At 43.6% G+C, this 27,393-nt stretch overlaps 1 protein-coding gene across 11 annotated transcripts in view; it reads left to right on the top strand.

Moving 5' to 3' along the window:
• Window positions 1-89: 89 nt before the first annotated feature.
• Window positions 90-27,393, top strand: part of JADE1 (jade family PHD finger 1) — a 57,211-nt gene continuing 29,907 nt past the window's right edge. Inside the window, exons 1-2 of one of the 11 annotated variants that reach the window (XM_034661606.1) lie at window positions 90-393; window positions 16,932-17,009. In XM_034661606.1, coding sequence (XP_034517497.1) covers window positions 17,004-17,009 — 6 coding nt within the window. In that variant the 5' untranslated portion in view covers window positions 90-393; window positions 16,932-17,003. Of the gene's footprint in view, window positions 394-1,350; window positions 1,488-1,777; window positions 1,941-2,054; window positions 2,077-9,328; window positions 9,694-16,931; window positions 17,010-27,393 lie in introns of those variants that run through there. The other 10 variants (XM_011232663.3, XM_011232664.3, XM_034661600.1 and 7 more) reach the window with 10 other exon arrangements.

Below are 27,393 nucleotides of genomic sequence, written 5' to 3'. Positions count from 1 at the left end.
CGCGGGGTGGGCGCGCCGCGCGTGTATCCGCGCGTGTCCGCGTGTGGGTCCGTGTGCGCGTCCCGGTACCGCGGCGGCGGCGGCGGCAGTGGCGGCGGCGGCGGCTGCAGGACGAGCCGAGAGGCTCAGCCATATTTGATGGTTTTGTTGCTTTGCTCGGGAGTTCTCGGGAGTAATTTAATGCCGAAGGTCGCTGCCTAGTGGAAATAATATAGTACGTCATTAATATGGCGCCAAAAGATTGGGCTCTCGATATGTAGCGAGGAGGGAGGGCAGGCAGCCGCCGAGCGCAGCGTTACTATCCCACCAGTAACTTGGGCATTGCTGGGGCGGGGGCCAGAGGAGGAGGAGGAGATGATTTTTGGATCCTGAGAATTGATCTGTGTTGGATCAGTAAGTTTTATTATGATTATTTTTCAATTTTGGGGGGGCTGAAGACTTAAAGCTTTTTCTTCTTTCGGATTTGCGAAGAACATGCGGTTTTCAGGTGAATCATCATTTAAACGCGTTTAGGAGCAGAAGCCCAGTTTAGTTGGCTTTAGTTGATACAATTTTTTAGAAAGCCAAAGCGCATTAGGCTGCATGAAAGTGGAAAGCATAGTAGCAACTTGGTAGACAGATGGCAATGGCAGAACGCAGGTCCGCGTACATATATGAATCCAGAGTGTGTGTGACCGTGGTGGCGGGGGGACGACGACTATATTCGTCCAAACATAGGTGTGTGTGTCTGTGTGTGTAGGTCCAGCTCTGTAGGGTGGCCGCAGCAGCCCTGGCTCTTGTCACCGCGTCACCACATGTCCAAAATATTCTTTGCATCAATTCAAGGGCAGTGAGCGGGGGGTGTAGGGACAGCTTGGCAATTAGATTCTTCCAAATTGGGTTTCCAATAATCAGACCTTTTACTTAAAGCGTGACTCTGTAAAGTGTAAAATCCTTCATCGGTGAAATTAGGAAGGAGTTGCGTTGGTAGAGCAAAGTACCGATTAACCATGAACTTAAAACGGATTGCAAATTGCAACCTTTGGCACCATCTGCAAATTGTGGGGGTGGGGTTGCTTGGGCTTCGCTGCCTTAAATGAACGTGCGGTGTGTACCCCGGGACTGCAAGTTGCAAAGCCCTTCAGTGCACGTGTCTGGTGCCTGTGAGTGTGTGTTTGTGAGTTGGGGGCTGTTGTTTGGTAGCCAGCAGGCTTTCCGGGTTGTTGGCGCTGGCTTGCAAATGCAGGAGAAGGATGGAATGTGGAATGTTGACCAGGGAACCGAATCCTGTCGGAACGGTCCCATTTGCTGGAGAAATTCGATCCCTTCCACCTCCTTCCCGCTCCCCCCGCCCGCCTGCGGGCAGGAGGCGGGGCCGAGGACGCGGCTGCTGCTCAAAGTGGCGGAGCGCGGCGGCGGGAGGCAGGTGCACGGCACCCGCCAGTGGGGGTGCCTCAACTTCCGCGGGCGTTTAAATAGCAGGCTCTCTCCCCTCCCACCGGTAATAGGTGACCTGGCGGCCGAGGGCGGCGGGGGGAAGGGGACGGGGGAGACCTGGGAGCGAGTCTCCGCGGCACGTGGGCAGGTGCTGGGTGGCCCCGGGGCCAACTTTTGTAGCCCGCCTCTGGCGTTGGAGGAGAGGCGGCTCCATGTGGAAATGGGGGCGGGCGGCGGCCAAGGCGCTGCTTTCTCGGCCGCGGCCGGAGCGTCACCTAACGGTCCCAGAGGCGCTGCCGCGGGGCCCGGGTGGGGGGCTTCGGGGGCGGGGACACCCGGCCCGCCGCGCCCGCGCCGCTGGAGCCCCGCACAAAGCCTGCGGCGCGGGGGCGTCCGCCGCGCCCCCGCCTAGGGAACGGCCCGAAGCCCGTCGCCGTCCCCGCGCCGATTCCGGCGGGCGGCCGCAGGCGTTTGTTTGTTGGTTCCGCGCCGCCTTCCTCGCCGGATGGCTTCCTGTGACAGAGGTGATACACAGTTTCCAGAACTGTCTGGGGGCGGGAGCGGGAGCGGGAGCCGAGCCCGCTTGGGGCTGCTCGCCGTCGCCGCCGCCTCTCCCATCTCACAGCCGTTTCTCGCCGGCGCGCCCGCCCCAGCTCAAAGGTGCCGCCCGGGAGGGACTCGGGGAGGGGGACGGCGCGGCCGTTTCCAGCGGCGCAAGTGGCTTCTGGACGCGAGGGAGCGTTTGATTTGCAACTGGGGCCGAGCGGATTGGTGCAGCTGGCGGCGGCGGGGCGGGAGGAGCGGCGGCGGCGGCGGCGGCGGCGGCGGCGGCGGGGGGTGGCCACTTTCAAACGGAGAGGGCGGCGGCGGGGACGCCGCTGCGGAGGGAGCGGGGCTTGGTTGCGCCACGAGAAGGTGTCATCATTGCACCGGGGCTAATTCCGGCGGAGGTGCCGGGAGTTACTTTCCCCTCCTTCCGCGCTGTTGTTTCTGTCGCCTGGGGAAGAGGAGGAGGAGGAGAGGCAAGGAGGGAGGGGGCGGCGCCGCGCGGAGCCGCGGCCCTGCGCACACTCTGGCGGGAGGCGGGAGCCGTGCGAAGCGTTCTCTGGTGCGGGGCGGTGGCCCGGCTCCCCGCCACCCCGGGATTTCCCCCTCTCCTGCTTTCTCCCCCACAGCCCACGCCGCAATCCTCCCTCCCTCACAGGTTCCGCGACCCGGGGTTCTGCACCCCGCCTCTCGCCCCGCTTCTCCCCCACTCCAACCCCTCCCCCCACCCACACGGCCCCGGGCTTCCCGACCCTGGGCTCCCCCTCCCGGGCGCGCGGGGGCGGCTGCCGCCGGGCGCCCGGTGAATGCAGCGAGCAAACAAAAAAGCGGGCGATTTAAACGTGCCTTCGAAACCCGTTAGGAATGCGTCGTCACCCGGAGACCGTTTAAAAGCTGCTGTGGCTGGCTTTCTAGTAACGAGGAGACCGGCGCCCCACCTCGCCTCGGCGGGGGCGGGGGTCTGTCGTCCGCGATGTAGTCCGTCCAAGAGGGAATTTAAATATTCTTTTCGTGAAATGATAGCTGCAGTTGAATGACACGACAGCCACATTTTTAGGGAAGTGGGAGAGAATCTGAGGTTTCCGTTAATGGGGAATGCTTAGGGGCTTATTTCCCAAAGGTTTGTATTAGGTGAACTATTTTCCATTTCAGGAAACCCACTGTGAAAGCCTTGCTCTTTAGTTACTTGTAGCTCAAGGCTATTAGCTTTCAAAGCTGATGAGTTAGTTCTAAGGTACAGGGAAATTATTTCCCTGAAAACTGGTTTAATAGTGGTCGGCCAATGGTTAGAGATTACTACAGTAAGTTTCATTTTAATCAGATCATAGCTGACCAAGATTTAATCACTTCTAGGTAGAGAAAGGAAGAGTTCAATATAACCATACTTAAACAGATTTAACACTTTAGGTAGAATAATTGTAGTAGAATGGGCAGCACAAGTTGAGAGAGGATGTTTTGTGGGTGACACTAAATAACAAAGATCTGCAACCCAGAATTTTATTGCTCTTTTATTCCAAATACTTCAGTCTCATTTAATGTCAGTTTTAAGTCAGATGACTTCCTGATTTGTATTTTGCTTTTCTTCCTTAAGTTTGTGTATTTTATATTTGTATATGAATTGGCATTTTCGATGTTTACAACAAATAAAATTTACAGCTAAGTGTTCTGTTTCCCCGTATCTCCCTTCATTTTTATACTATCCAGACATAAAGGGAGTTGCCTGATAGGCTGTAGAACTTGATTCCATCTTAAGCTCGGAGGCTGCTTTTTAGTAAGAAAAGTTGGATGGGCTGCTACAGAAATGTTAACTATGACAAAGCTAGGTATATGTTCATTTAAAAGGAAAAAAAAAGTCCATCTTCTTAGTTCCTCCTTTGTCCCTTGACAGATTTTAGCCTATAATGAGCATTATTATATTAGTTACTAAGGTTGAAAGAATAGCTGTAACCAGAAAACTGAAAAATGGTAAGTGTGCTTGAGAGTGAGATGAGAGGAAAAAACTCTTAGGATTTTAAGAAAATGTTATATTTTAAAGGAACTGTTGCTTAGCTCAGAGGCTTGGGGGGAAAGGATTAGTTAAAACTTGGAGAACTTGGTATAAAAGCAGATCTCCATGTAAATCGCTTATACTAGGCAGTTAATAAATACTGATTTTTGACTTTAAGGAGCCCTTAGTGACTTAAAGTATTATTACAGAGGTGGTGTTACATGTACATTGTTGGAAATTAGAAAATACAGAGAAGCAAATATAACAACACATTCCTTCTCTCCAGAGATCACTATCACTTTATAAAGTGTCTATGCATATGTGTATAGGTTTTAATCAAAATGAGATCATAGTATATATACAGTTCTATAAAGATTTTTTTTTTCCCCTCTCCCCTGTCAGCCAGCTTGGTAAAATTTTCATCTCATCTATTACTGGGATATATTCAGATTTCCTCAGTTGGCCCTAAAATATAACAGAGCAGCTTTGTCTAAATTAATACTGTCCAGCTGAGGATCATTTATTGCATCTGGTTATTATTTTTCCCATAAGTAGATTTTAATCCATAGTTAGTTTTTGACAGAACCTCTGACATTGTGGAATCAAGCCTTTGGAATTAATCATGACTGGATTTTGAAAAAGTTAGAAATGAAAATAGCATTTTATTGTAATTTGGGTTTAGATTTGGAAATTATTTGCTTGAAAAATACTTTAAAGAAATTTGCCTGATGTATTTACCAGTAGGCTTGTTGGGAAAAGAATTATCAACTGTTTGTTTCAGTTCTGAGGTGGTTGGGACAGCAAACATCAAAATCTCAAACTGATCATGTCCTGTATCTCGGATTTGTCAGGAGTAAGAGAGGCATGTGAATCTCAGTTTGCTTACTTCCTGTTAGTGAAGCTCTTCCCTTCTTAGTATTGTGGGACACCCATTGTGCCATTACAGTTAACAGTCTGTCAGAATATGCATTATAAACCCAGTTTTCCCACAAGGTTAGTAAAACAGACATCTTGGCCAGTACATTTTGCTTTTTATTTGGGTTGGCATCAAAAAGTTTGGCTCAGTTGTTCTGTTATACCAGTGTTAAACTTCTTTCCTCCCCTCCCTGTAAGTTAAAACATTGGTATCACATTCAACAATACGTTTTAATTTTTTTTTAATTTTTAAATAAAGGGTGGCTTTGCTTGGAGTTGTTAGTTTCTTAGTATCTGAAGCCTGGTAGGAACCTTAATCGGAAAAGTGTTTTAATTCCTGAGACAAGAAGTTATTTCCTTGAAAGTTTTACTTCTCAGTCTGTTTTCTCCATTTTCAAGATCTTGTAGCAGCTTATGTGATTCATTATTTAAAATTTGGACAATTAATATGTTACTTATAGTATATGATATTTCAGAAAGTTTGAGACTTACTTGAGAGTTTATTGTCATTTGCCTGGCATACTTATATAAAAGTATTGGTCTGTGATTATGAGTGGTGTATGTTTTGATGTTTTTGCAGTTGGTGGACTGTGATGCATTCCTTATGCAAGGGTGGACTTAGAGGGCCTTTACCTTTGAGTGGAAGTGGCATCTTGTCTGCAATTTTAGCTTAAGGTCAAGTGTCCTGAGTCCAGACAAAATCTAGTCTAAGAGGATATTGCTCCTGACTCTAGCCAGGTTATTGTGGCCTTATCTGGCCTAGGCCTTGAATGATTACTAAGGACGTCTTTCCTCATCTGAAAGCAAAATATTGCCAGACATGGAATGGGAAGCTTAGTTGTTGGGGGAATTTCCATTCTGTATTAACTCTAGACCAGTGGTAGATGATGTGCACTTAACAAATGTTTAGGATCAAACTTTTGATTACTCTAAACAAGTCCAGTATTTACCTTTTGCTTTTGGTTCTCCAGGTAGAGTCAAAACATAATTAGGTGATTGAGGACAGTTGACCTAAGTTCATTTTTAAAACCCTGGGTTCTTTTGGGCTTGTTTGTTGAAGGAATTAAACCACAATATTCTCTTGTTTTAAAAGCACTCACAATTGGCAGTAGTGTATATGTATATGTAGTATTGATTAATGTCTGCACAGGAGATTTTATTAAATCTCCTGACAGCTTCTAAGACTTTCTTTCTTTCTTTCTTTCTTTCTTTCGTTCTTTCGTTCTTTCGTTCTTTCGTTCTTTCTTTCGTTCTTTCTTAGATTTTATTTATTTGTCAGNTCTGCACAGGAGATTTTATTAAATCTCCTGACAGCTTCTAAGACTTTCTTTCTTTCTTTCTTTCTTTCTTTCTTTCGTTCTTTCGTTCTTTCTTTCGTTCTTTCTTAGATTTTATTTATTTGTCAGAGAGAGAGAGAGAGTGTTGTGCCCCTACAAGCAGGGGGAGCAGCAGGCAGAGGGAGAAGCAGGCTTCCCCTCTGGGCAAGGAGCGCCATGCGGGGCTTGATCCAGGATGCGGGGCTTGATCCAGGACGCTGGGATCACGACCAGAGCTGAAGGCAGATGCTTAACCAACTGAGCCACCCAGGAATCCCCCTAAGACTGTTTCTTAGCACTGATTTTAAATGACGATTTTAGTGGTAAGAGTCCAAATGGAAGAATGAGTATGTTTTTTTCTTTACTCCTTACTCCAGAATAAGGAGCAAGAATTGGCAATGGTAACAAGTTGCTGGAGTTGGAGCTGAGTTGCATGGTTTGCTTTTGTTTAACACAGGTATACTAAATATGATTTAAGATTTTTTCTTGATTACTCATGGTCATCTTTACAAGCATCAGTTATTTCAGTGTTGAAATATAGTGATGCATTTAAGATGTGGAGGCTGAGTACTGGTGATTTGTAACTTTTTTAAAGTTAAGGACACTTGAGATCTGAGATCTGTGGAACCTTTCCCCAGAAAAATTGAGTTGCACTGAAATTTGTGTGCCATTTCAGGGATTTGGGGGATACTTTTAAATGTAACTGTAAATGTAAATGTGAACTGGATTCCAGTTTAGTGTTTAAATTCTGGTGATTTCTTTTTATGATTTCTCTCTGATACTTCTATATCACTATTAACCATGTATTGTTAAAATGCCTGTCTAGAACAGTCTTTTTTTTTTTTTCTTTTTTCTTATTGGTTATTGGCTTAAAAGTGTACACTGGCTCCAAGTAGGTGTCTCAGGGGTTTGAGAAAAATTCACATGTTTCCACACATGGCTTTTATTTGATTTGCTTAGAGCATCCCCATCCCTCTTCTCCCCTTTTGAGTCTAACCTGTTCTAGTTAAAAACTTTTTAAGGATTGGGTGTGTCTGATCCTTAACTTTGTAAAATTTAAGGCACTTGTTTGCCCAGAACCTGGTCATTGATTCACATTTCACTAAACATACATAATGCTGGTTTATAAACATCCTACCAGTATGTTGATTTGTAGCAGAGATGAGTACACTCTTTGCAGAGGGCCAGATAGTAAATATTTTAGGCTTTGTGGGTCTGATGGTCTCATAAAACTGTTTAACTCTGCTATTGTAAGTGTGAAAGCAGTCACTGGACAAAAGGTAAATGAATGAACATAGTGAGACTCACCGTTACCTGGTCACCAGATTATTCCTGCTGGGGCTAAGTTACCTTTCTGGTAGGAACCTGAAATAAGCTGAAATCAGAAGTTGGTTTGATAAATAGAGGGGGAGTTTGCTCGTCTGAGGACTGTGGTTCTTAATTCTTTGGCTCTTAGATCCCTTTTGAGGATAGAATTTATACCATGAGCCCTTGTGTACCTGGGAAAGCACACTTAGGTAGTCACCCTCCAGGGGGGCCATGCCAAGAAGCCCCGGGTAGGGGACTATGCATTATAGACTGGAGTTCCCCACAGGGGAGATAACCTCTCTCCAAGCAGACTGTGTGTGTCCTGCCAACCAGAAGCTAATGCCTGCTGCTCAGAGGACTCAGACCCCCTGTGATTAGTGTTGAGGAAACTACCAGCACACTCTTCTTGGAGCTCTACCTTTTGTATGCTCCACCAGGCAGAATGGCATTTACAACTGTCTTCATAGCAGCTTGCCAGGAAACCATGTTTCAGTTTCTAAGTTAACAGACTGTTTTTCATTGATTATATTTTAGTTGTCTGCTCCCTGATAATATATAGTACGCCGCCTTAATCTAGATAGCATCTCTCTAAATCACAGTTGGTGTCTAGGAGGGGAGAAGCCCATGGTCTGGGCACCTGGGAGGAGGTGGCTGGCACTGAATGCCCAGTCACCTCGGGAACTGGTCTTTTGTTTGGAGACTGGCTTTGTTCTAGATCTGTGGGTCTTTGCTCATGCTGCTTAACTTCTCCAGAATTCAGTGTATTCATCTTTAAAATTAGGAAAAGTGGATTAAATTATCTCTGAAATGTTTTCTAGCACTGCAGCCATTATTTTATGGGTTTCTTTTGGGAAGATTTCCTGTAGACCCAGTCCTTGGGGTGAGACTCTTTTAGCCTTAAACTCAGAATACTTTTCCAGACCTTGTTGCTGGGTTTTGAGACCATCTTTATGTGTCAGTGACCGTAATAACAAGACTTGTACAATTGTGATAATGTTTGTTTTCATACGGAACTCAGATGTAAATGCGGTTTTTGTTAAGTGTGCTGTCTAGGTCTTCTAATATACAACATTGGGAGCCTTTTTTTTTTTTTTTCCTTTTTAACAGTACTTTAAAAAATGTTTGGTGACTTAACATTGTTAGTGGTAACTGATAGTTTCTGACAACCGGCTATAATCAAGGAACAAAGTTCCTCAAAACAGCTGCATTTCAATCTGTGCACAGTGTGATTGTCATTAGCGGGTTGAGTCTGGTTTCTGCAGAAGCTGCTTTTGTATATCCTGTATAAGAACATCTGGTTTAAGCATTTAAAAATCTTTTAAAATTACCCTGTAGACACTTTGCATTTATTGACTTAGTCTTCCGTGGGCTGAATAAGGGTTTGTGGACTCCTTACCTTGGTTCATGCAGAAATATCTCCTGTTAACATACGGTTTTTCTAAAGTGTTACCCTTCAGTGGACGTTTAGACTTTGACCTGATTGTGTGTGTATGTTATATAAAGTAGAATTCGGTTCAGAGACAGACTGGTACACAACTTCGATTTCAGTAAGTACTTAAGGGAAAAATTTTTAGTTTTCCCTGGTAAATTGTCAAAAAAAAGTGTGAAGAGGGGTAGGACATATGGGGCAAATAGGCTTTATTTCATAAATTCTGACTTGAGTGGTAGCACTGTGTTAAGAAGGATTCTGAAGTCATGTCTGGGCTTGTGGAAAAGAATGACCTAATTTATTAACCATGCCTGCCATGGGTGGAGGAAATGGCCTATTTGGTAGCCATCTCTGGAATGTAGCCTTTTTAATTTTTATTTTTTTCCAAAATAGTACTACTCTTGCAATGGTTAGGAAGTGGAGTGTTTATTCTTTAAAGGTAGTTTAAACCCTAGTTTTCCTGTCTAGGTTAGTTTTTCCTGTTCTCGTTGCATATATTTTTAGTGACCTGCTACTGGTAATGGCTGTTCTTACGTATTTTGAAAACTTTTGCTTCTGAGTAAATAATGAGTGGGTGATAATAGGTATTATCCTGCTACCTTTTCTGCTTTTTTCTTTTCTGTACTATTCCATCAAACATTTTTTAGAAGGCAGGCATAAGCCTTTTGTACCTCATCTTAAGAAGGGGTGGAGTATAGTTCATTGATGGCTGCTGATTGTGGACTGATGCTTCACATGGGACTCAGAAGTTGTGCTCCCGGAATCTAGTACATATGGTGAGTGAGGAGCAGGGAAGGAAAGTGTTGGATTTTAAAACTTTACTATTTTTTAATCTTTCCTATTATAAATGTAGGACAGTATAATGGCTAAGCAATTAAAGTCTTATAAAAGGTGAGACAGAGAAAAGTTCTCATCCCGTTCTATCTGAATACTTTGGTCACATTTCTGAGAAATAAACAGCATTATTAATATCCTTTATATTCTTCCAGAAAATTTCCATGAATATGCAAGCAATTGGTGTGTGTATATATTCTCTTCCTTTGTCCTTTTTATATGTAAATGGACCTATATTTCAGGGCTTTTTCCCCCCTTGCAGTTTGCTTGTGTTTCTTAATATGTCTTTGGCATCTTTCCGTATCTGAGCATATAGGTCTAACAGAAGAGACTTCTGAGTAGATGGAAGTAGGGATAGAAGCTCAAGATTGGAGGCTGAGGTGACCCGACTGCCTTTATTTTTTGGGTGTGAATTCCTTTATTCCCACGTCAAGGGAAGTTAAAACAAATAAATTCTAAATACAAATGATTGCAATGTTTTGTCATAGCTGCTCTTCAGTTGCTAACTCTGAGTCAGTGATTACAGAGACCTGTGAGGGGTTTGATTGTTTTTAGAGCTCATAAGCAGGGATTGGATTATTTATAAATTGGCAAATGGGAGCTGCTTGTAATTCATTTAGAACCATTCAAATTTATAAATTCTTTAAAATCTTGAAAAATGTTTTTATTGACTTTTAAAGGCTGAGTTTACAAAAATTTATGAAGAATTTACAGTGAACTAATGCATTATAGCACTTGGGCTTTATTAGTAATGTTTGTACGAATAAATAATCTGGTCAGTTACAGTCTTTTTTGGGAGAGGTGGTTATTTGTTGCTGAAATTTCCACTAAATATTTTCAAGTGTGACATTTTCACAAAGGCTCTATAATAGCTTGGGCAGCATTTTTTAAACAGATTTTGATGTATGACATTATAAAGGACATTTTTAAAAGTTCCCATTTTGGGGGGTTTGAAATATTTGGATAAGGTTAAAACTTTAACACTTAAGATCTAAGCCATTTGTCAGTTACATCAAATATGTGACTTTTTTTTTAAACCAGATATAACCCTTTGCTTAAAGTGAGGAAGCTGGATTTGAGTTATAGTCACAGTAGTATTTTTAGACTCTCAGTGAGCATATGAATTAGATAATGTTGCCAATGTGAAAACTTCTGAGCAATTACTGTTGTCTTTAAAAACAGGTAAGAAATCAGCTGGATTTCTTTCACATTCATTTGAGGAACAGAAAATTACTATGAAGTACAGATCGTTATTATATTTGGATACTTTGTTACAGTGGGTATTCTGTATGCCATGGAAGATAAGAAGGTGATTTATTAAGAAAATTAAGTGTTTTTCTATGGGGGGTATTCAGTAACTTAGGAACCAACGTATCAGTTACATAATGTTTAAAAATAATACCCAAACTGTATGAACTTAGCAAACAGAAAGGAAGTAGCTCATTATAAAATGCTTTTTATTAAAGATGAGTTGGTGTCTGAAATATTCTCCTTCATATACCTTTTTATATTACACATTTTCTAAATATATTTTTAAATATAGTACATTTAGGTATTAGATTAACTTTGACAGAAAATGGAAGGACACCAGTAAATTTGAAGATAATGCGACAGGGTGCTCCTCGTGGGCATAGTTGATTGAGAGTCTTACTCTCGGTTTTGGCTCAGGTCTTGGCTCAGGTCGTGATCTCAGGGTCTTGAGATCAAGCCCGTGGCAGGCTCTGTGCTCAGTGGGGAGTCTGCTTGAGATTCTCTTTCCCTCTCCCTCTGCCCCTCTTGCTTGTGCTATTCTCTCTCTCAATTAAATAAATCTTTAAAAATAATACAACAGAAGTAACTCCAGTTAAAGGTCAATTAGATATTAAAGTGAAAGCATCTCAAAATTCTATAAAGCCGAGTGAGCGTAAGATACGCTTTGTGTATGAGAACTCAGTCATTCATCCAATAGTTTATTTTATTTTATTTTTTTAAAGTTTATTTTATTAAAATTTAATTTTAATTTTTATTTTTTTAAATGATTTTTTATTATATTATGTTAGTCACCATACAGTACATCCCCGGCTTCCGATAATAGTTTATTTTAATACATAGCATTGCATTAGGTGATAACATAGAGAAGTAGTTAGTGGTGTTTAACTGAGTGCCTTCTAGAACTTCTTGAGAGTGAAATAAGAATGAAACATAATGGATAAAATAGATACTTTGAGGAAGAAACCAGACTTTCTACATATGAGCCATAAGATAATTAAAATCGCTAGGGTGTAATCCTTTTATAACTGTAGAGTTCATGGCCTGATAAATGGCCCCTGTTATGCCACAGAGAGTAATTCTAGTAACTGGACAGTTTGTTTTCCTCAGATCTTTCCCAGGAATCGCATTGAATAAACATCCTCAAATTCTTAATCATGTTACTCTTTTGTAAAACCCGTTTGCTCCTTATCCCTGAGGTCATTTCTCATTCTTTCTTCCTCAGAATCACATACCAGTCATGCCTCCCTGGGACCACACCCAGGTCACTGAACTTGTTCACTTTTCGGTAAATTCCTGAGCCACCTTGGGGATGGATTCCTTCAGCTTGTGGCTGCTCTTAACTTTGGGCATGCTGATGTTTTTCCCCCCAGTTTCAGTCTTGAGGAAAGCTACATTTCAAGGTTTTGAGGTACTTTGCTATCTCATTTATGTATCCTGTGCCCCACCATAATCCATGAATGGTAATCCCGTAACCTTTATAGCAGTTATCACAGTGAAGCTCCCTGTCTAGTTATTTGCTTACTGTATATTCCCTTGGGCCATTCTATATCTTGTTCACCATATCTCAGGTATCCAACTCAGTACAAATTTAATCAAATTAATATATTAGTTAATCTACTAGTTTTAACCTGTGTGAAGGAAAGGGATTTGCATGTAATGTCCACAAGGATGGCCACATAAATAGTGCCTGCGCTTCCTGAGAAGGTGGTAGGTGTACCCTGAGCAGTCACCACACGTGTCTGGTTGTCTTGGCACGCCCCTCCCTGCAGCGGAGGTGCCAAAGGATTGTCACTTGACGCCTCCATCTGGGGTCTCTTTGGCCAATGACCCCTCTTACATGGACTTTCCAGGCAATGTTCTTATTATAATCAGGCTTCCTAGGTAGTCTTCCTCTCTTTGGACAAAGTCCAAATGCCTGGTAATTAGTATTTTTATCTGCCTAGCTGTTCTGCTTCTCGTGGCAAATGGATACTCCAGGCTCCTGTAAATTGCATCATTTTAAGTCATTTTTGATGAAACCAAGCAGAATGTCTGGGTGAGGACAACCCAGAGCTCTGGGTGTGTCTTATTAGAGCTGTCCTAGAGGCTGTTTTGCTCAGGACCCTCTCCATGATGTCTTATTTTCATATTTAATTAACGAGGATCTCTGTTCTGAAGAACTCTATAAATTTCTAGAGACACACATCTGTGGAACATTTAAGTGATGATACAAAGCAAGAATTGATTATTAAAGAAAATAAAAGGGTGAAAAAATTCTGAATGAAGAGAGATGGAATGAGTGGTACAGAATGTAAGTGCTTTTAATTGGAATGAGGAACCATGCTTAGTGGCTTTGTGCTGAGGCCCTGAGAAGAGGTGGGATTGGGGGGTAGGGAGAAAAGGGCAAAGAAGCCACCATTAACAGAGGCTGAGAAAGGAAAGAGGCCTCGCCCAGCAGAGGCAAGCCTAGCTGAGGGGGAGATGTTAAGAGAGACACTTTGGTAGAGTTGCGAGGGGCAAGTTGTCAGAAAACCTCTGAGTTTCTGGTTGGACCCATTTTGTAAGCGTACAACAGAGGGAGAGAGTAGTATAGGGAATGACTTGATGTGGTCACCTATTAGAGAGGATTAATTTCTTGTAATCAGAAGGGGTAAGAGATTATAGGCACAGAGAATGGAAGGGAGGTGCTTAAAGCTATCCAGATACAGGTGTTTGAAGACAAATCTGTGAGGCAACGTTAGGGGAACTTGAAAGAGTCCTACATTATGAATCAGTAAGGGTTGGCAGTTGGATCAGAGGTAGAAAGGGATGTATATTAGTAAAAAATGAACAAATAGATTCTGGATGTGAAGGTGCTGTACAGAATATGGTAGGTTACACGTGTGTTGTATATTACCATGCTTGCCTAAAATGTCATGCTTCCACTGCAGCTACCTCCCCTTTGTTTTTTAGGACTCTGCTCAGGGAATTTTTCCCTGACCCCATCACCCTCTGTTCCTACAGAGCCTTGTGTCTACCACTGTCAAGCACTAACCATTTCTGAATTTGTTGACTTGTCTCGCTCCTCAACCAGACCAGGAGTTCCACGAGGTCAGGAAAAGTTTTTCTCCAGCGCCCTCTAGTAGATTCAGTATTCACATGTTCGTGGGATGCATTATACACTATTATATCTTCTTGTGCTTTCTCTGGAGTGTTGTGAGTTTTAATTAATTGTTACTTACTCCACTGTTGTCTAGATAATAAGCAGCCATGCCCTAAAAGAGTCAGCGAAGATAATGATGAAGAGGGCCCTCTGTTTTCTTTCCCACACTGGCTTTTATTGGACAGATGCTTGAAGCCTACAACCCCCGTATTGTGTATCTTAAAGATACTAACATGTACTTTGTTTCCTTGATATCGCAAGTAACCCCAGGTGAGATAAATCAGCCTGATGTCAAGGTTTAAGTATATTAGAGCAACAGAGGAGGAACTTCCTCTGTGCCGTAACCCCCATTATCACCCCCATTATTAGGTTCCCTGGAGAAGTACAATATAGCATTCTCAACCTTCATTTCTCAACATCTTTCAGGGTGGATGAAAATGGAATTCGTTAGGAGGAAAATACTATTTTTATTTTTTTTTTACTTGCATAATTTTGCTTGAGAGAGTGTTTATGTGTGTCTAGGAGCATCATTCTATTTTGGCCAATGCTTGCATTTTTCATTTAGTGACTGTTGAACTGGGTGTTTTCTCCGGCAGTTGTGTTTGAAGGCTAGGAGGAAGATTTTTGATTGAAAAAGATGCTGAGTTCTTCAGGCTCTTCTATTTAGATAATTAAGTTGTCCTAAGCAATGGAGAAGTGATCAGTACTGGTTTTCTTGTTTCTAGCTTGGGGAGTGTTTCCTGGGCTTTCTTAGCCTCTTTCTCCTCCTCAGTTCTCACACCCGTTCCTGAGGTGGGAGCTCCATCCTTCTTGTGTCACATCACACCCTTAACTTTTAAGGAATTTCTCTTTAGGTAGTCCGTCCTTCCTTCCTTCCTTCCTTCCTTCCTTCCTTCCTTCCTTCCTTCCGTCCGTCCGTCCGTCTGTCCTTCCAAGCTCTTTGGTGTAATAGGCTTTGGGGAGCTGAAGCTGTTGTTAGGAAGGAGTGGTCTTTTGCTTTTCCCTCTTGTCCTTGTGCCTCCTGTTGGAAGGGAAGCAGGGCTGCCCTCCCTGGAAGGTTGGAGGAGTGTTGAACTATCAGTAGTTGGTGTTTTTGGTATGTGGTGACCAGGCAGGGCAGACAGTCCTTCCAAGTAGGGAGTTGGCCACAGATGTTTGTTGGCGTGGAAGCTTCTGACTGGAATGGGCCTGCCCCAGTCCAAGTTATAGATTGCTGGGTGTTAGTTATGGGTGAATGGGGCTCTGCAGAAAAGGGGTGGGTGGGTTCTAGGACTGTGACCCTGCCCCACAGTGTGAAACCCTAGCGCACAAGATAGCCCATGACCCAGATCACAACTCATGTCTGGGCTGCAACTTGCTAAATCCTTTTATTAATGTTTTTGAAGAATTAGTTGGTGAACAGAAACCCACAAACCGTAACTGGTGTCTCAGAAAGAAAATATAAAGTTTTGGAATTGTAGATTAGGGGCCTGAACATTTGAGTCAATCATACAGGTCTCTTTTGCAGGTGGGAACAGACTGTATGATGGGTTTTCTGCTTTTTTTGGTCTGCTCTTCAATAGGTCCATTTAGAGTGGAGCTTTGGGTTTCTAATTTCTGTCTTGTTGTAACACGGTGGTTCTCCACATTTTGATCCACACCATTCTTGTGCTCCAGGCTGTGAGAAACACACCACATTCTAATGCTCTGATTGCCATTGAGGGGGAGCTTGGGATGTACTTTTCTTGAGGGGCTGAATGGGTACTTCTGACTTGAAAAGCCTTCCTCTCTCATCGGTAATCATTGCCCTGCAGTAAGATCAAGTTCCTAAAAATGTCAGGGTGATCAGTAATTTCAGTTTGGAAAAGCTTTTTGGATTTCTTTAGAGAGCTGCCTGTGTGAATATGACCAGGGAATCCATCTTTATTAGTTCATTAACTGGCTTTTAATCTCGGTCCAGTGTCCTCTTTCCTAAGTAGAGTCTTTCTCTTACCTGGTGATTCTGGAGGCCTGTTATCACCTGGATGGAATCAGAAAGATGTGCCAGGTGTCTGGCTAGGGTAGGTTGAACCAGGTTATAAGGAGTTGGGTGAAGTTCAGTGGAATTGGATTTGGAATTCAAAGCTCTCACATACAGTGTGACCTTGGGCAAGGTGCTGCTTAAACTTTTAGGCTTCAGTTTCCTCAAGAGTAAAGGGGAGGGGGCTGGATCAGATACTGTGTCTTGTCCCTTCCTGTTGGAGCTGTGAATGCCGAGGGGTTGGAGATGGCTGGAGGAGATACTTGCTTTCCTAATACCCCATTTATTTTGTTCCTAGAACTAGAACTCGAGGTTATTTGGCTTTTAGGATTATTTTAGCAATATTTGCCTGAGAAGCATAATCATGCCCAGTGCAGTGTCAGTCTTCACACATCCAGGCGCAGCCTCATCCCCATCCCCCATACACACGCGTAAACTTTGAATCTGTCTGTGGTGAGGAAGCGCTGTGCTCATTGCCATGGGTTTTTTCTGCAGTGCTTGCCGCCAGTCCGCTAAAAAGACTCCTGGAGTAGTTGTAGTGATAATGTCACTGGAACTAGAGAGAAACCTGGCACCTTTGGGAGACCCACTGATACGAGACTTCCCCACCCCCCCTCCTTTTTGAACCTGTTCTGTTAATGATTGCACCTAATTATGTGTCTTTGGTCTTTTTACTGTTTACAATTCAAATGCTCCTTAAAGCCGATTGTTTGCTTTCGTATGCTGTAAATCCTGGGCTGCCATCTGAAGCACAACTTGATGATTGTGTATTATCATCTTGGGTTAAGTGCTGTCTCATTGCTTTGCAGGCTGCCTGCTGTTTCCCGGGGAGATCATGAAACGAGGTCGCCTTCCCAGCAGCAGTGAGGATTCTGACGACAATGGCAGTAAGTCCTGCTTTGTTGTTCTTGGAGCCTACCCGGGTTTGGGTCAGTGTAAAAACAGGATTTTTTAATGTGATGTTTTAAATAGCTGAGGCCCTTCGCATATCAGGCAGGTCAGAAGGCCAAGGCCTGGAGAATCACATCTGAGAGTGGTACTACAGGTCTGTAACCAAGTCTTTCTGGTAAGGTTGACTGCAGGCGGGCATTCCTCAGGCTTCTGGTTTGTTATCCAAGGACGAATAATCCAGTTCCAAGAGTCACTGGTGTGTCTGTTTTTCCTAAACATCATTTGTGGCCCTTAGACTTGGTATTTATGAAGAGGGAACTTAATCGAAGCCAGTTAATTATCAACTAGTCCAACCTGATACAGAAGAAGATTGAAGACTGCCTAGTGTGATGTGAGGATGTTAAGTATAGGTTTTTAGTAAGTCGAGAGGCCATGCTCTTCACTTGATTTTTAACGTCATTGTATTTAATATGACTACTTCCTTCATCCTTGCTCTCGGGCATCCTCATATTTTCACAGTGCAGTTGAGAACCAGAAGTTAGTTGGCTTCCAGGCAGTCAAAATAAATGTCATACAGCTTCTGTGTATTGAGAAGTTAACATACTACTTGAAGAGCTCCTCTCAGATAACAAGGAAATTTTGTACCTAGCACCGTGCCTGAGCTCCAGCCTGTTAGCTTATGTTTTAGGTTACAGATTAAACTTGAGAAACCTGCTTGCTCTGCTGCATGATAGGAAAGGTATTAGGTCTGCTTTCAAGGAACTCTGTCTTAGACATAATATGAAATCCAGCTCTGACAGAAACTCATTAGGGGGTAATAGAGACGTCTTTTCGATGCTTGGTGGAAACGCGTATTTGTAGGGCCTGACAGGAGGGCCAGGGAAACGCAGGATTGAAATTTGGGCAGGTCCTGAAGGCTGAAATAGTTTTTAGGCAGACAGGATTGTTTTTAGTTTTCTAGACTTGAAGTCTTCAGCAGAGTAAACGCTGTAAATTAGACAGCAAGGCTTGCTGCTAAAGGTGGCCACATTGACAGCCATGAGAAACATAGGGGGAAGGACCAGAAACATGAAAACCAGAAGAACTCAAACATGGCATTCTGTTGGGGAGCTTTGGGGACAGGCGTGGGGCAGTGGGATGTGGATTGGGTGGCTATAGGAAGAGTGTTGGGTGTTCGGGGTACATGGAATGGTAAGCTGTGACAAGATTGCAAAGGGCTGGGCTTGAGGAGCTAAGGGATTGGGACTTGGGGGACAGACAGTGGGAGCTGCTGATGTTTGGCACAGGGAAACAGTTAACTGGGTGAGGGAAGGGTAGACACGGAGGATTGGGGGCTCCAGAGAGCAGGGCTTTTCTTTTATTTCAGGGAAAGGTGTTGAGGGTCTGTGCCCAGGCACAGGCAGTTAAGACCACTTGGGAGAGCCGTTGAGGGACGCTTCTGAACTTCTTAGTGCTTGTCTGTATGCAGCCCTCACTACCTGTTTTTTTCCTCTGATATTTACTTAGGCTTTTTTACTCCTTGAGGCAAAAACATGCTGAGATACTTCTTTTCTGCCCCCTGTGGTGCCTATCAGAGTGTCCTCAGGAGCCATAAGTACTCAATAAATGCTTGCTGTTTGCTCGAATACACAATTTTGTCCTGCAGCAATTTTTAAAAAGTCTTGCTTTTTTAGGTTCAGAATTAATCAGAAGGTTTCATGAATTACTTTCACATACTAATAATGCTTAATATAAGGCCTAGAGTCCTGTTTTAATATATTTTTTGTCATTGAGCAACAGGTTGTACTCACTCTGTGTGCTCTTGTTACTGCTTCATTTCTTCCCTGAGAGAGCTGGTTTAGAAAAGGTTTGCATGGACACACCTGGCTGGCGCAGTCTGTGGAGCGTGTGAGTTCGAGCCCCATATTGGGTATAGAGATGACTTTAAATCTTTAAAGAAAAGAAAAGAAAGGTTCTCCTGGAACGTTCTCTCAGACTTAGAGCCTTCCCCTTTCTGGTCTAGAGTTGCCCAATAGGATGGAAATGTTCTAATCTGCTGTAATTGAGGAGCTCTGGTGGGTTTTAAGATTTTGTTTAATTTTAATTAATTAAAATGCATATTAAAAGAAGTTTCAGTGGCTAGTGATGACCACATTGAACAGTGCAGTTCTGGACCGTGGCCCAGTCTTCTTCTCCTCGGCCGCCCAGAGGCTCCACCCCTGAAGCCCTTGTGTTGGTCTTTTTGGGCTGCCATAACGAATACCACGACTGCGTGGCTTAGACAACAGGTTAATTATTTTCTCACAGTTCTGGAAGTCTGAGATCAAGGTGTCAGCAAGTGTGGTGTCTTCTGAGGCCTCTCGCCTTGGCTGGCCTTCTTCCTGTGTCCTCACATGGTCTTCTTTTTTTTTTTTTTTTAAAGATTTTATTTATTTGACAGAGATAGATACAGCCAGCGAGAGAGGGAGCACAAGCAGGGGGAGTGGGAGAGGAAGAAGCAGGCTCATACCAGAGGAGCCTGATGTGGGGCTCGATCCCAGAACGCCAGGATCACGCCCTGAGCCGAAGGCAGACGCTTAACGACTGTGCCACCCAGGCGCCCCCTCACATGGTCTTCTGAACATGTGCATCCTTGGCGTCTGTGTCTAAGTTTCCTCTTAAGGACATCAGGAGAGCCAGCGAGAGAGGGAACACAAGCAGAGGGAGTGGGAGAGGAAGAAGCAGGCTCCTAGCAGAGGAGTGATGTGGGGCTCGATCCCAGAACGCTGGGATCACGCCCTGAGCTGAAGGCAGACGCTTAACGACTGCACCACCCAGGTGCCCCCCTAATAACCTCATTTTAACTTAATCACCCCTTTAAAGGCTTTTATCCAAATGTAGTCACATTTTGAGATACTGGGGGTTAGCCTCAGCATAAGTATTTTCTGGGGGACACAGTTAAGCACACAACAGCCCTAGAAGACCAGATGTTTCATCTAAATAGGAATTTCCACCTAGAACTCTTATTAGAAAAGGAGGAAGAGCGTGCCCAGAATTCACCAAAATGCGTCCATCAAAAGTCACCTTAGTGGTGTGACAGCCATTTTCTTCTTCCTCTTAGTACATTCCTATTTGTGCTAGCCTCCCTGAGGAAGGTGGAGGCAGAGCATGACGGAGCATTCTAGAGTACTGGAGGGTTAAACTAGGTAGACCACAATGCTGGGTTCTGTCCTTCTCCAGGCTAGGTGTGGAAATCATGATAGCTCTGGTAGAAGGTAGGCGGGCTATCCTTTTGTCATATAGTTGGTTCAGTGTGAAGCATATGTTGATGCTTTGGGACTGTACTGTCTGTCCAGGCTTAATGATTTGGTAATTACGGTAGATGATGATCACAGTAAACAAACAGCTCTCATTAAGAACCCTTGGAATGCCAAAGCTTGTAAAAGTATGTACATACCCATACCATGCAATACCCTTTCCAACCCTCTCCGAGGGCACTTGCTTCATAGCATAGGCCTCTGGCACCAGCCAGCTTATTTGTATTGGAGCCCATCTTTTTGTGTAAGCCCGTGGTGGCCTGAATGGGGTGCTTTCTACCCTTGCATTTGGGGCCACAGAACTGGGCCCTCCCTCAGGTGGGTGTGGGCAATTGGAAAGCACTGATTGCAAGAAGGGCTGGGTCTGTGCAGTGGCCACTCCCCAGCCTCTCCAGCCTGCAGCCCTGACAGAATTTTGGCAGCAGTTCCCAGCCCAATGCAGAACTTGTCCAAGTGGAGGAGAGGCAGCTGCAGACGTCAGCGTGGGGCCACAACACCAGCCGCAGCCACGGCTGGGCCCTGCTGACCTCTGGGCTGGAGTCCTTTGCTTTGTTTTCTGGCCTGATCCAGGGGAATACTAGTGTGGTATTTACAGTTGGGGATGGATGGGCATTTTCTGTGCCAGTGCAAGCCCTCATCCAGCTGCAGTCGGAGTTGCTGAAGCCTTTCTCCAGGTGCCCTGTGGAGGGCTGGCCCTGCAGTTGGATGAAGTAGCATTGGGGTGTCTGCAGGCTGTGTCTGTAATTGCTGGACTCCTGGGACTGGGTGGCCCTCACCAGTCTCTGAAGTTACATGTTGTGCCAGGGCGTGCCCAGGGAAACAAGCCCTTCATTTCCTGCTCCCAGCCCAGGATCCTCTGTCCTTAGGAGTTTTGGCAAATGTGGGAATGGGCTTCACCGGCTATTATCAGTATTTCCAAAACCTGAAGGAGATTGCATTTTTATCTTCAGTAAAGCTGCAGAGCCTAATTAAAGCATTGAGTGTCCTTTCTTTTGGCAGGAATTATGGATTGTTATCTCAGGCCAATTAACAGCTCTGATCACCGTCCTTCTATTTTTTCCTATAAAGGAAGGCAAGAATTAAATATTATTTAATGAATACTGTCCATTTGGCACATTTTTTTTTCTCTTTTCAGAATATGGGATCTTTGGCTAGGATAAGGGAGCCAAATGTAAATGATGTCTTTGGTTTTTTGTTGTTGTTGTTGTTTTTAAATGTACCTCTCAAAGACCCAGAGGGAAATTAATTAATTGATTGACTGATTTTTAACAAATAATGGGAGAAGTGTGCTGGTACTTTTAAAGTTTTTCCTGAAGTTGTGAAGCAGGGCTTCCTTTTCCTGTTGAATTCCTAAATGTCAGGGCTGTGTTGAGTTCCCTGTGGGAAGGCCTGGAGCGTTGCTGGGGGTCTGGAACCAGGTACCTTGGGGACCCTCCTTGGTCGCCTAGTTTCCACACCTGTACTGGCCCTGAAACATTCCGTCTTCTCCACTTACCAGCTGAGCTCTGCTCCATCACCTGTGATGATGAATGTGCAGAAAAGAGTGCTGAGCAAAATTCAAAACTACTAATTTTGCATTTGGTAATTCAGGTTGATGAGTAGTAAACATAAAGTTATAGGAGGACTTTTGTTTTTCTGGGTGCTCTCCAGCTTACAGATAAACAATGAAGAGAGCAGAATTTTAGTGGATGAAACATACTTTCTGCCTTGTACCTCTTTATGTCTCATTGCATTTAAGGAGTTCCCTTACATGTTTTGATAACTTGCCTTTATTTTCTTAATTCGATTGGCTGTGCTTGGTGACCTTCATGCAAGTCTTTGGTGGTTTCTCTTTTGCATAAAAGTTAACTCTGCTTCCACTTCCATTTATGTTTGGCTATACTGTTAATTTGTTCCTTCCCCCCATCCGTTGCATCTTGTGATGCTAAGGGATTGTGTAGGCATTCTTGAAATGCAGGGATTTTTGGTTCAAGTACTGCAGAACGTGAACGTGTCCTGAATCCGTGTCTCCTCAGGGCACACAGAGATGGCTTTGCCCCTTTTCAGACCCGACTTGTGGCTTGGCTTTGACACTGACCGGCAGAGCGGGCATCCTCTTGGGCTTGAGGAGCAGCAGCACAGAGTGATCTAGCCCGCGGACTAGTCTTCTGTAGCTGTTGGACACGGACATCGGCAGGAGCGCCGGCTAACTGAAACACTGGTGTGTCAGTTCGTGGAAGGCCCAAGTCGTATTTATATTGCAACATTCCTAAGCCAGTGTTTTGAATATATGTATTAAGCTTTTGTATTTTGGAATGAGGAAGTGAGTTGGACCGCGGAGCTAAGTGATGCTGGGATGGGGGAGCTGTGGTAGGTGTAGGGTCAGCCCCTGCTAGAAACAGCAGTTACATTAGAGTCTTGTCTCCTGTCATGCAGTTAGAGCAAATAGTTCATAACTACATTAAATTTGCTTACTTTAGAGTGGGAATTTCCACAGCAGTGCTTTATTTGCACAGGGCTGTCCCTAGCTTTGAAGTAATGCATAGGGGCGTGTCTTGGGTCTGTGCACTTTTGTGACACCAGTTGACCTGCTGGACTCTTTGGTACTCGTTGGTCCTAAGTGCCTTACTTTGTTAAGCTAGTTTGATATTCCTGAAGACAGCAGCATGTTATTTAGTGTCTAGAAGCAATGCAGTATTGGAGACAAATAGCAGATTTGGTATTTGGTCAGTGGTGAGGTTCTCTCACAGTTTGCGTTTTGTGGTGAACACCCAGACCATTGATTCCAATTTCTGAGCCTCGCATGCGCCCTGCAACCTGGCTTATCACACACACGTTACCAGTGGAGTGTGTGCAGTGGGTATTAAGTCTACTCTTGAGGTTTTTCCTTATTTTAGATCTAGGGCAAGAAGCATGGCTATTTTTAATTTCAAAGGAGAGCGTTTGAGATGCCTGCCTGGTAGGACCTGAAAACGGCCCAGCGCTCTGTGCATGTACAGGAGCCAGGCTCCTGAGGCTGTGATCTGGGAGGCTTTTACAGCGTTTGTTGTTACCCCACAAAGTTCTGTTAGTGGGAGTTTGGGGATGTTAAAACAAAATGTTTTCTCTATTCATTCTTTCCAGTGTTTAATAGAGAATTGTTCTTAAATGGTGTGTACATGTCCAGAATTTTTAAAGTCACTTAAACTTGTCACTAGAGTAGACTTAACTTTAGGTAATCTTGTCTTCTGTATGGGCAATAAAGTAATTTTAGACATGATTGGCATATTTTTAGAGTTTTTAACTCCTGAAAGCAACAAGAAAATAAAAATTTTACTTGCCATATTCTTAGTTTAGTTTGCCATTAAATGTTGACTTTCTGAAGACAAAAACAAAATGCAGCACCGAACAAGTGTAATCTTAGCACATGGTTTTTAAGAACTTACGGGTGGCTAGTGTTTTGCTGTAGCATAAATCACTATCTCTTGGTCCTTGTGGTATTTCAAATACTCTCAGTTCTGGTTTGTTTGTTTTCACCCAACATACTTCAAAAAAAGTTCTGTAACATACCTTTTTTTTTTTTTAATTAAAAGGGGATGCAAATTATTTTTGCTTGAATAATATTCTGGGAGCTTCTTGACCACTTGGGAGGTTCCTTGGAGGGAGCATGGCTGTAGAGAGAACTGGTATAATTCCGTCAAAACTTGAGTCTCTGGCCTGTAGGCTTTCTGTGAATGTTTCTGTAGATGTTGGTGCATTCCTGACTGGAGGCATGGCCCCAGCAAGTTGTCTTTAAATGCATTTTTGCTTTATTTTCCATGACCTCGTTTTCCTAGAACTCAGAAGCCTATCTTTTTTTTTTTTTTTTTAAATAAACCTGTCTTCTAGGGGCACCTAGGTGGCTCAGTTGGTTGAGCGTCCGAGTATCCGACTCTTGATCTTGGCTCAGGTCGTGATCTCAGGGTTGATATTGATCCCTCCTCCCCAAAATTGGGCTCCTCTCTCAGTGGGGCATCTGCTTGAGATTCTCTCCACTCCCCCCACCCTGTGCTCTTATGTGGTGTCTTTCTCTCCCTAAAATAAATAAATATATCAGTCTTTAAAAACAAAACGAAACCTGTCTTCTACTAAGTAAAACAGGTATATTCCTGGTGCCTGTCACCTTCAGATCTTGACTTACGGTGGTGCTGATTCTTCTTGAGCATGACTGTTCTCAACAACACTACATTTTTTTCCACTTAAAGTTTTTTTTTCTTTTTTTTTTTTTTGAGAATCTGTTATGTGCACAGTACCAACTCAGGTATACCATATGTTGTAAATAGTCACCTGTGTCTTGTGCCTGATGGCTCTTGACGGTGCTTAAAAGCAAGTAAACCAGAAAGACCACCAGCAGCAAGTGTGTGCTGTTGGACATGAAAGGATCCTCTAGTTCTCTGTCCAGATTCTCACCTCGTTCAGCAAAGTTTAGGTTTTATACAAATTACGTGTGTGAAGTAAAATGGGAGCGTTATTCTTTCCTTCACTGTTAATGGATGATAGAAAATCATCAATTATTTTCTGTGTGCATCTGAAGTATGCACTTTGGTGCATTTTGAAATGTTTGTACCCATGAAATCATAACACTCAAGATAATCCTCTTTTTTTCCTAGTTAATCTCTGATCTACGTTGTTACTATAGATTAGTTTATATCTTCAGAGTTTTGTGTAAATGGAATGATGGAATGTGTACTCCTTGTCTGGCTTCTTCCATTCCACAGAACGATTGCAGCATCATATTGTGTGTTATCAGTAGCTCATTCTCTTTTTTATTGCTGGGTAGTGCTCCATTGTATGGATATACCATAATTTGGGTAATAAATTGTATGGATACCATCATATGTTTACTCATTCAGGTTGTTTGTGGCTGTTTGGCTGATTACTGGCTTTTGGCTTTTATGAACATTCCTTTTGTCAGTGATAATTTAAATTTTGCCTTTTCCCCAGTCTTTACCTTTCTGCAGAGTGAGTTTTTAATAGATTACTTTTTCTCTTCCTTTTGCATTAAATTAGAAGGAAGAGGAACAGACTATTTCTGGGTGGACCATGGTTTCCCTTGGATAACACCAAATTTGTAGTATCTTCGGATACCTGGTTTTAAAAGCAAATGTGGTACAGACACCATTTCCAAGAATATAAAAGCAGCCCTAGAAAAAGTTTCTAAGTGATTGCCATTATGTGGGTTGTGTTCTTGGCCAGCAAAGCTGTGCATTTCCTGGGAACCTTGGACACTACCTGGGAGGGACTCTGACAGATATTTAAGAAGAGGCAAGAGTGTCACAAAAACCAAGAATGAGCAAATTTGGGGGCACCTGCCTGGCTCAGTCAGAAGAGCATGTGACTCTTGGGCACCTGGGTGGTTCAGGGTCCTGGGATTGACCCCGAGTCATGTCAGGCTCCCGGCTCAGCGGGGAGCCTGCTCCTCCCCACCGCCCGTTTGTGCTCGCTCTCTCCATCTCAAATAAACGAATAAAATCTTTAAAAAAAGAGAAGAGCATGCAGCTTTTGATCTTGGGGTCATGAGTTTGAGCCCCACACTGGGTGTAGATACCACTTAAATAAAACTTTTAAAAAATGAGCAAATTTGTTTCTGCTTTAACTTCGAAAATATTTGATTATAAAGACTCACCTCCCCTCACTCTGTGTTCGTTCTTAAAGTATAGCAATGGAATGATTCTTCTAAAATTTGTGGTTTTCTTATATTTATATAATTCAAAAAAAGGGACCATGCCCTTTTGCCGTGTATCTTCTTTCCCCTCCATGAAGACTTGGGCATCCTTCTAGAGTTGCTTGCACTCTTCGCCGTCTCTCCTCTCAGCCTGTGGGCTGGCCGGAGGAGGGCCTGTAGGACCAGAGGGTGAAAAGAGGCCGGTCTGAAGACATGGACTATGGGCCTTCCTCTCCAGGTTCCTGATGTAGCTTTTGTCTTTCCTTTTTCCACTGATGACCAGATTTTGGACTTCTGCGAGTTGGGTTCGCACCCCTATGTGCCCAGAATATTTCTTTCAGTTTTGGAGTGAAACATTCTCATTCATTGGAGTCTAAAGAGACATACTTATTATTCTTTAAGGAAGAATTTTCTAAAATATTTACTGAACAGTACAGGCCACCTGTAGGAAATGTAATTCTGCTAACCTAACAGCAGTCAGTTGACCCAGTAACAACCTTCAGAACTGGTGACCAAGGGTAGTACCCACATCTTCTGTGTCAGAAAGGAGCTTGGAAATCTTCTTTAGTCTCAGTCATTGCAAATCCGATGATAGGCTTATGTGCAAAATCTATTTCTTAATGTCTCCAAGGTCTTAAAGGTGCTTTGATTCTGTGTCCCTTGTCTCTGGAATCCACAGAGATAAAAGCTTCCTCTTTGAGTGGCAAATGATTTTACTGGTGGAATGGCAGTTCGCTCCAGTATGGGGCTTTTATTTTGCGGAGGTTTGTTAATTTCTGGGAAACAGTACAGTATGTGTTCAGGGTAGAAGTGAGTGATGAGTAAGTTCGACACCCACTGGGGACAGCTGTGAGGGCTGTTTCAGCACTCTGGTGGTGGTATGGTACCCACAAACAGGAGGCCACTGCATTTGACCCATAAAACAAGTGACAGGAGGCAGAGGTCGGTGGGGAGAAAAGAGGCTGGGATTCTGAGGTATTAGTTCCAGTGAATATAACTTGGCCAATGATGGGATGTATCCCAGTGACTCTTAGATTTCTGAGTTCTAGTAGAAATGGTAGTGGTATTCATCAAAGTAGAAATGGAAGAGGAATAACAGGTTTGGGTAAAATGTTGAGTCCAGTTTTTATCGTGCTGAGTTGATTGACCTAAAGAACCCTGAGCTGATGTCTTACCTGAAGGTGAACATGGACCTGGAGCTTGGCAGGGAGGTGAGTGTGGGAATGCAAGTCTCACAGTCTCCTGGACACATTGGGAAGACCGATGGCAGGGATGAGCACTCCCTGGGGAGAACACTTGGAGTAAGAAGGAGAAACGCTAATGTGTACAGGATTCATAGAAGACTGAAGGACCACCGAGTAGACAACAGGAAAGAGAATTGCCACCCAGGCTGAGGGAGCATCTCGAGCAGGATGGAGTTGGTAAAGAATGAGTTCTCAACAT

The sequence above is a fragment of the Ailuropoda melanoleuca genome, chromosome 5 (assembly GCF_002007445.2).
Source record: "Ailuropoda melanoleuca isolate Jingjing chromosome 5, ASM200744v2, whole genome shotgun sequence".
NCBI lineage: Eukaryota > Metazoa > Chordata > Mammalia > Carnivora > Ursidae > Ailuropoda > Ailuropoda melanoleuca.
The sequence above is the reverse complement of the archived record's forward strand: the minus strand, read 5'-3'. Positions and strand labels throughout refer to the sequence as shown.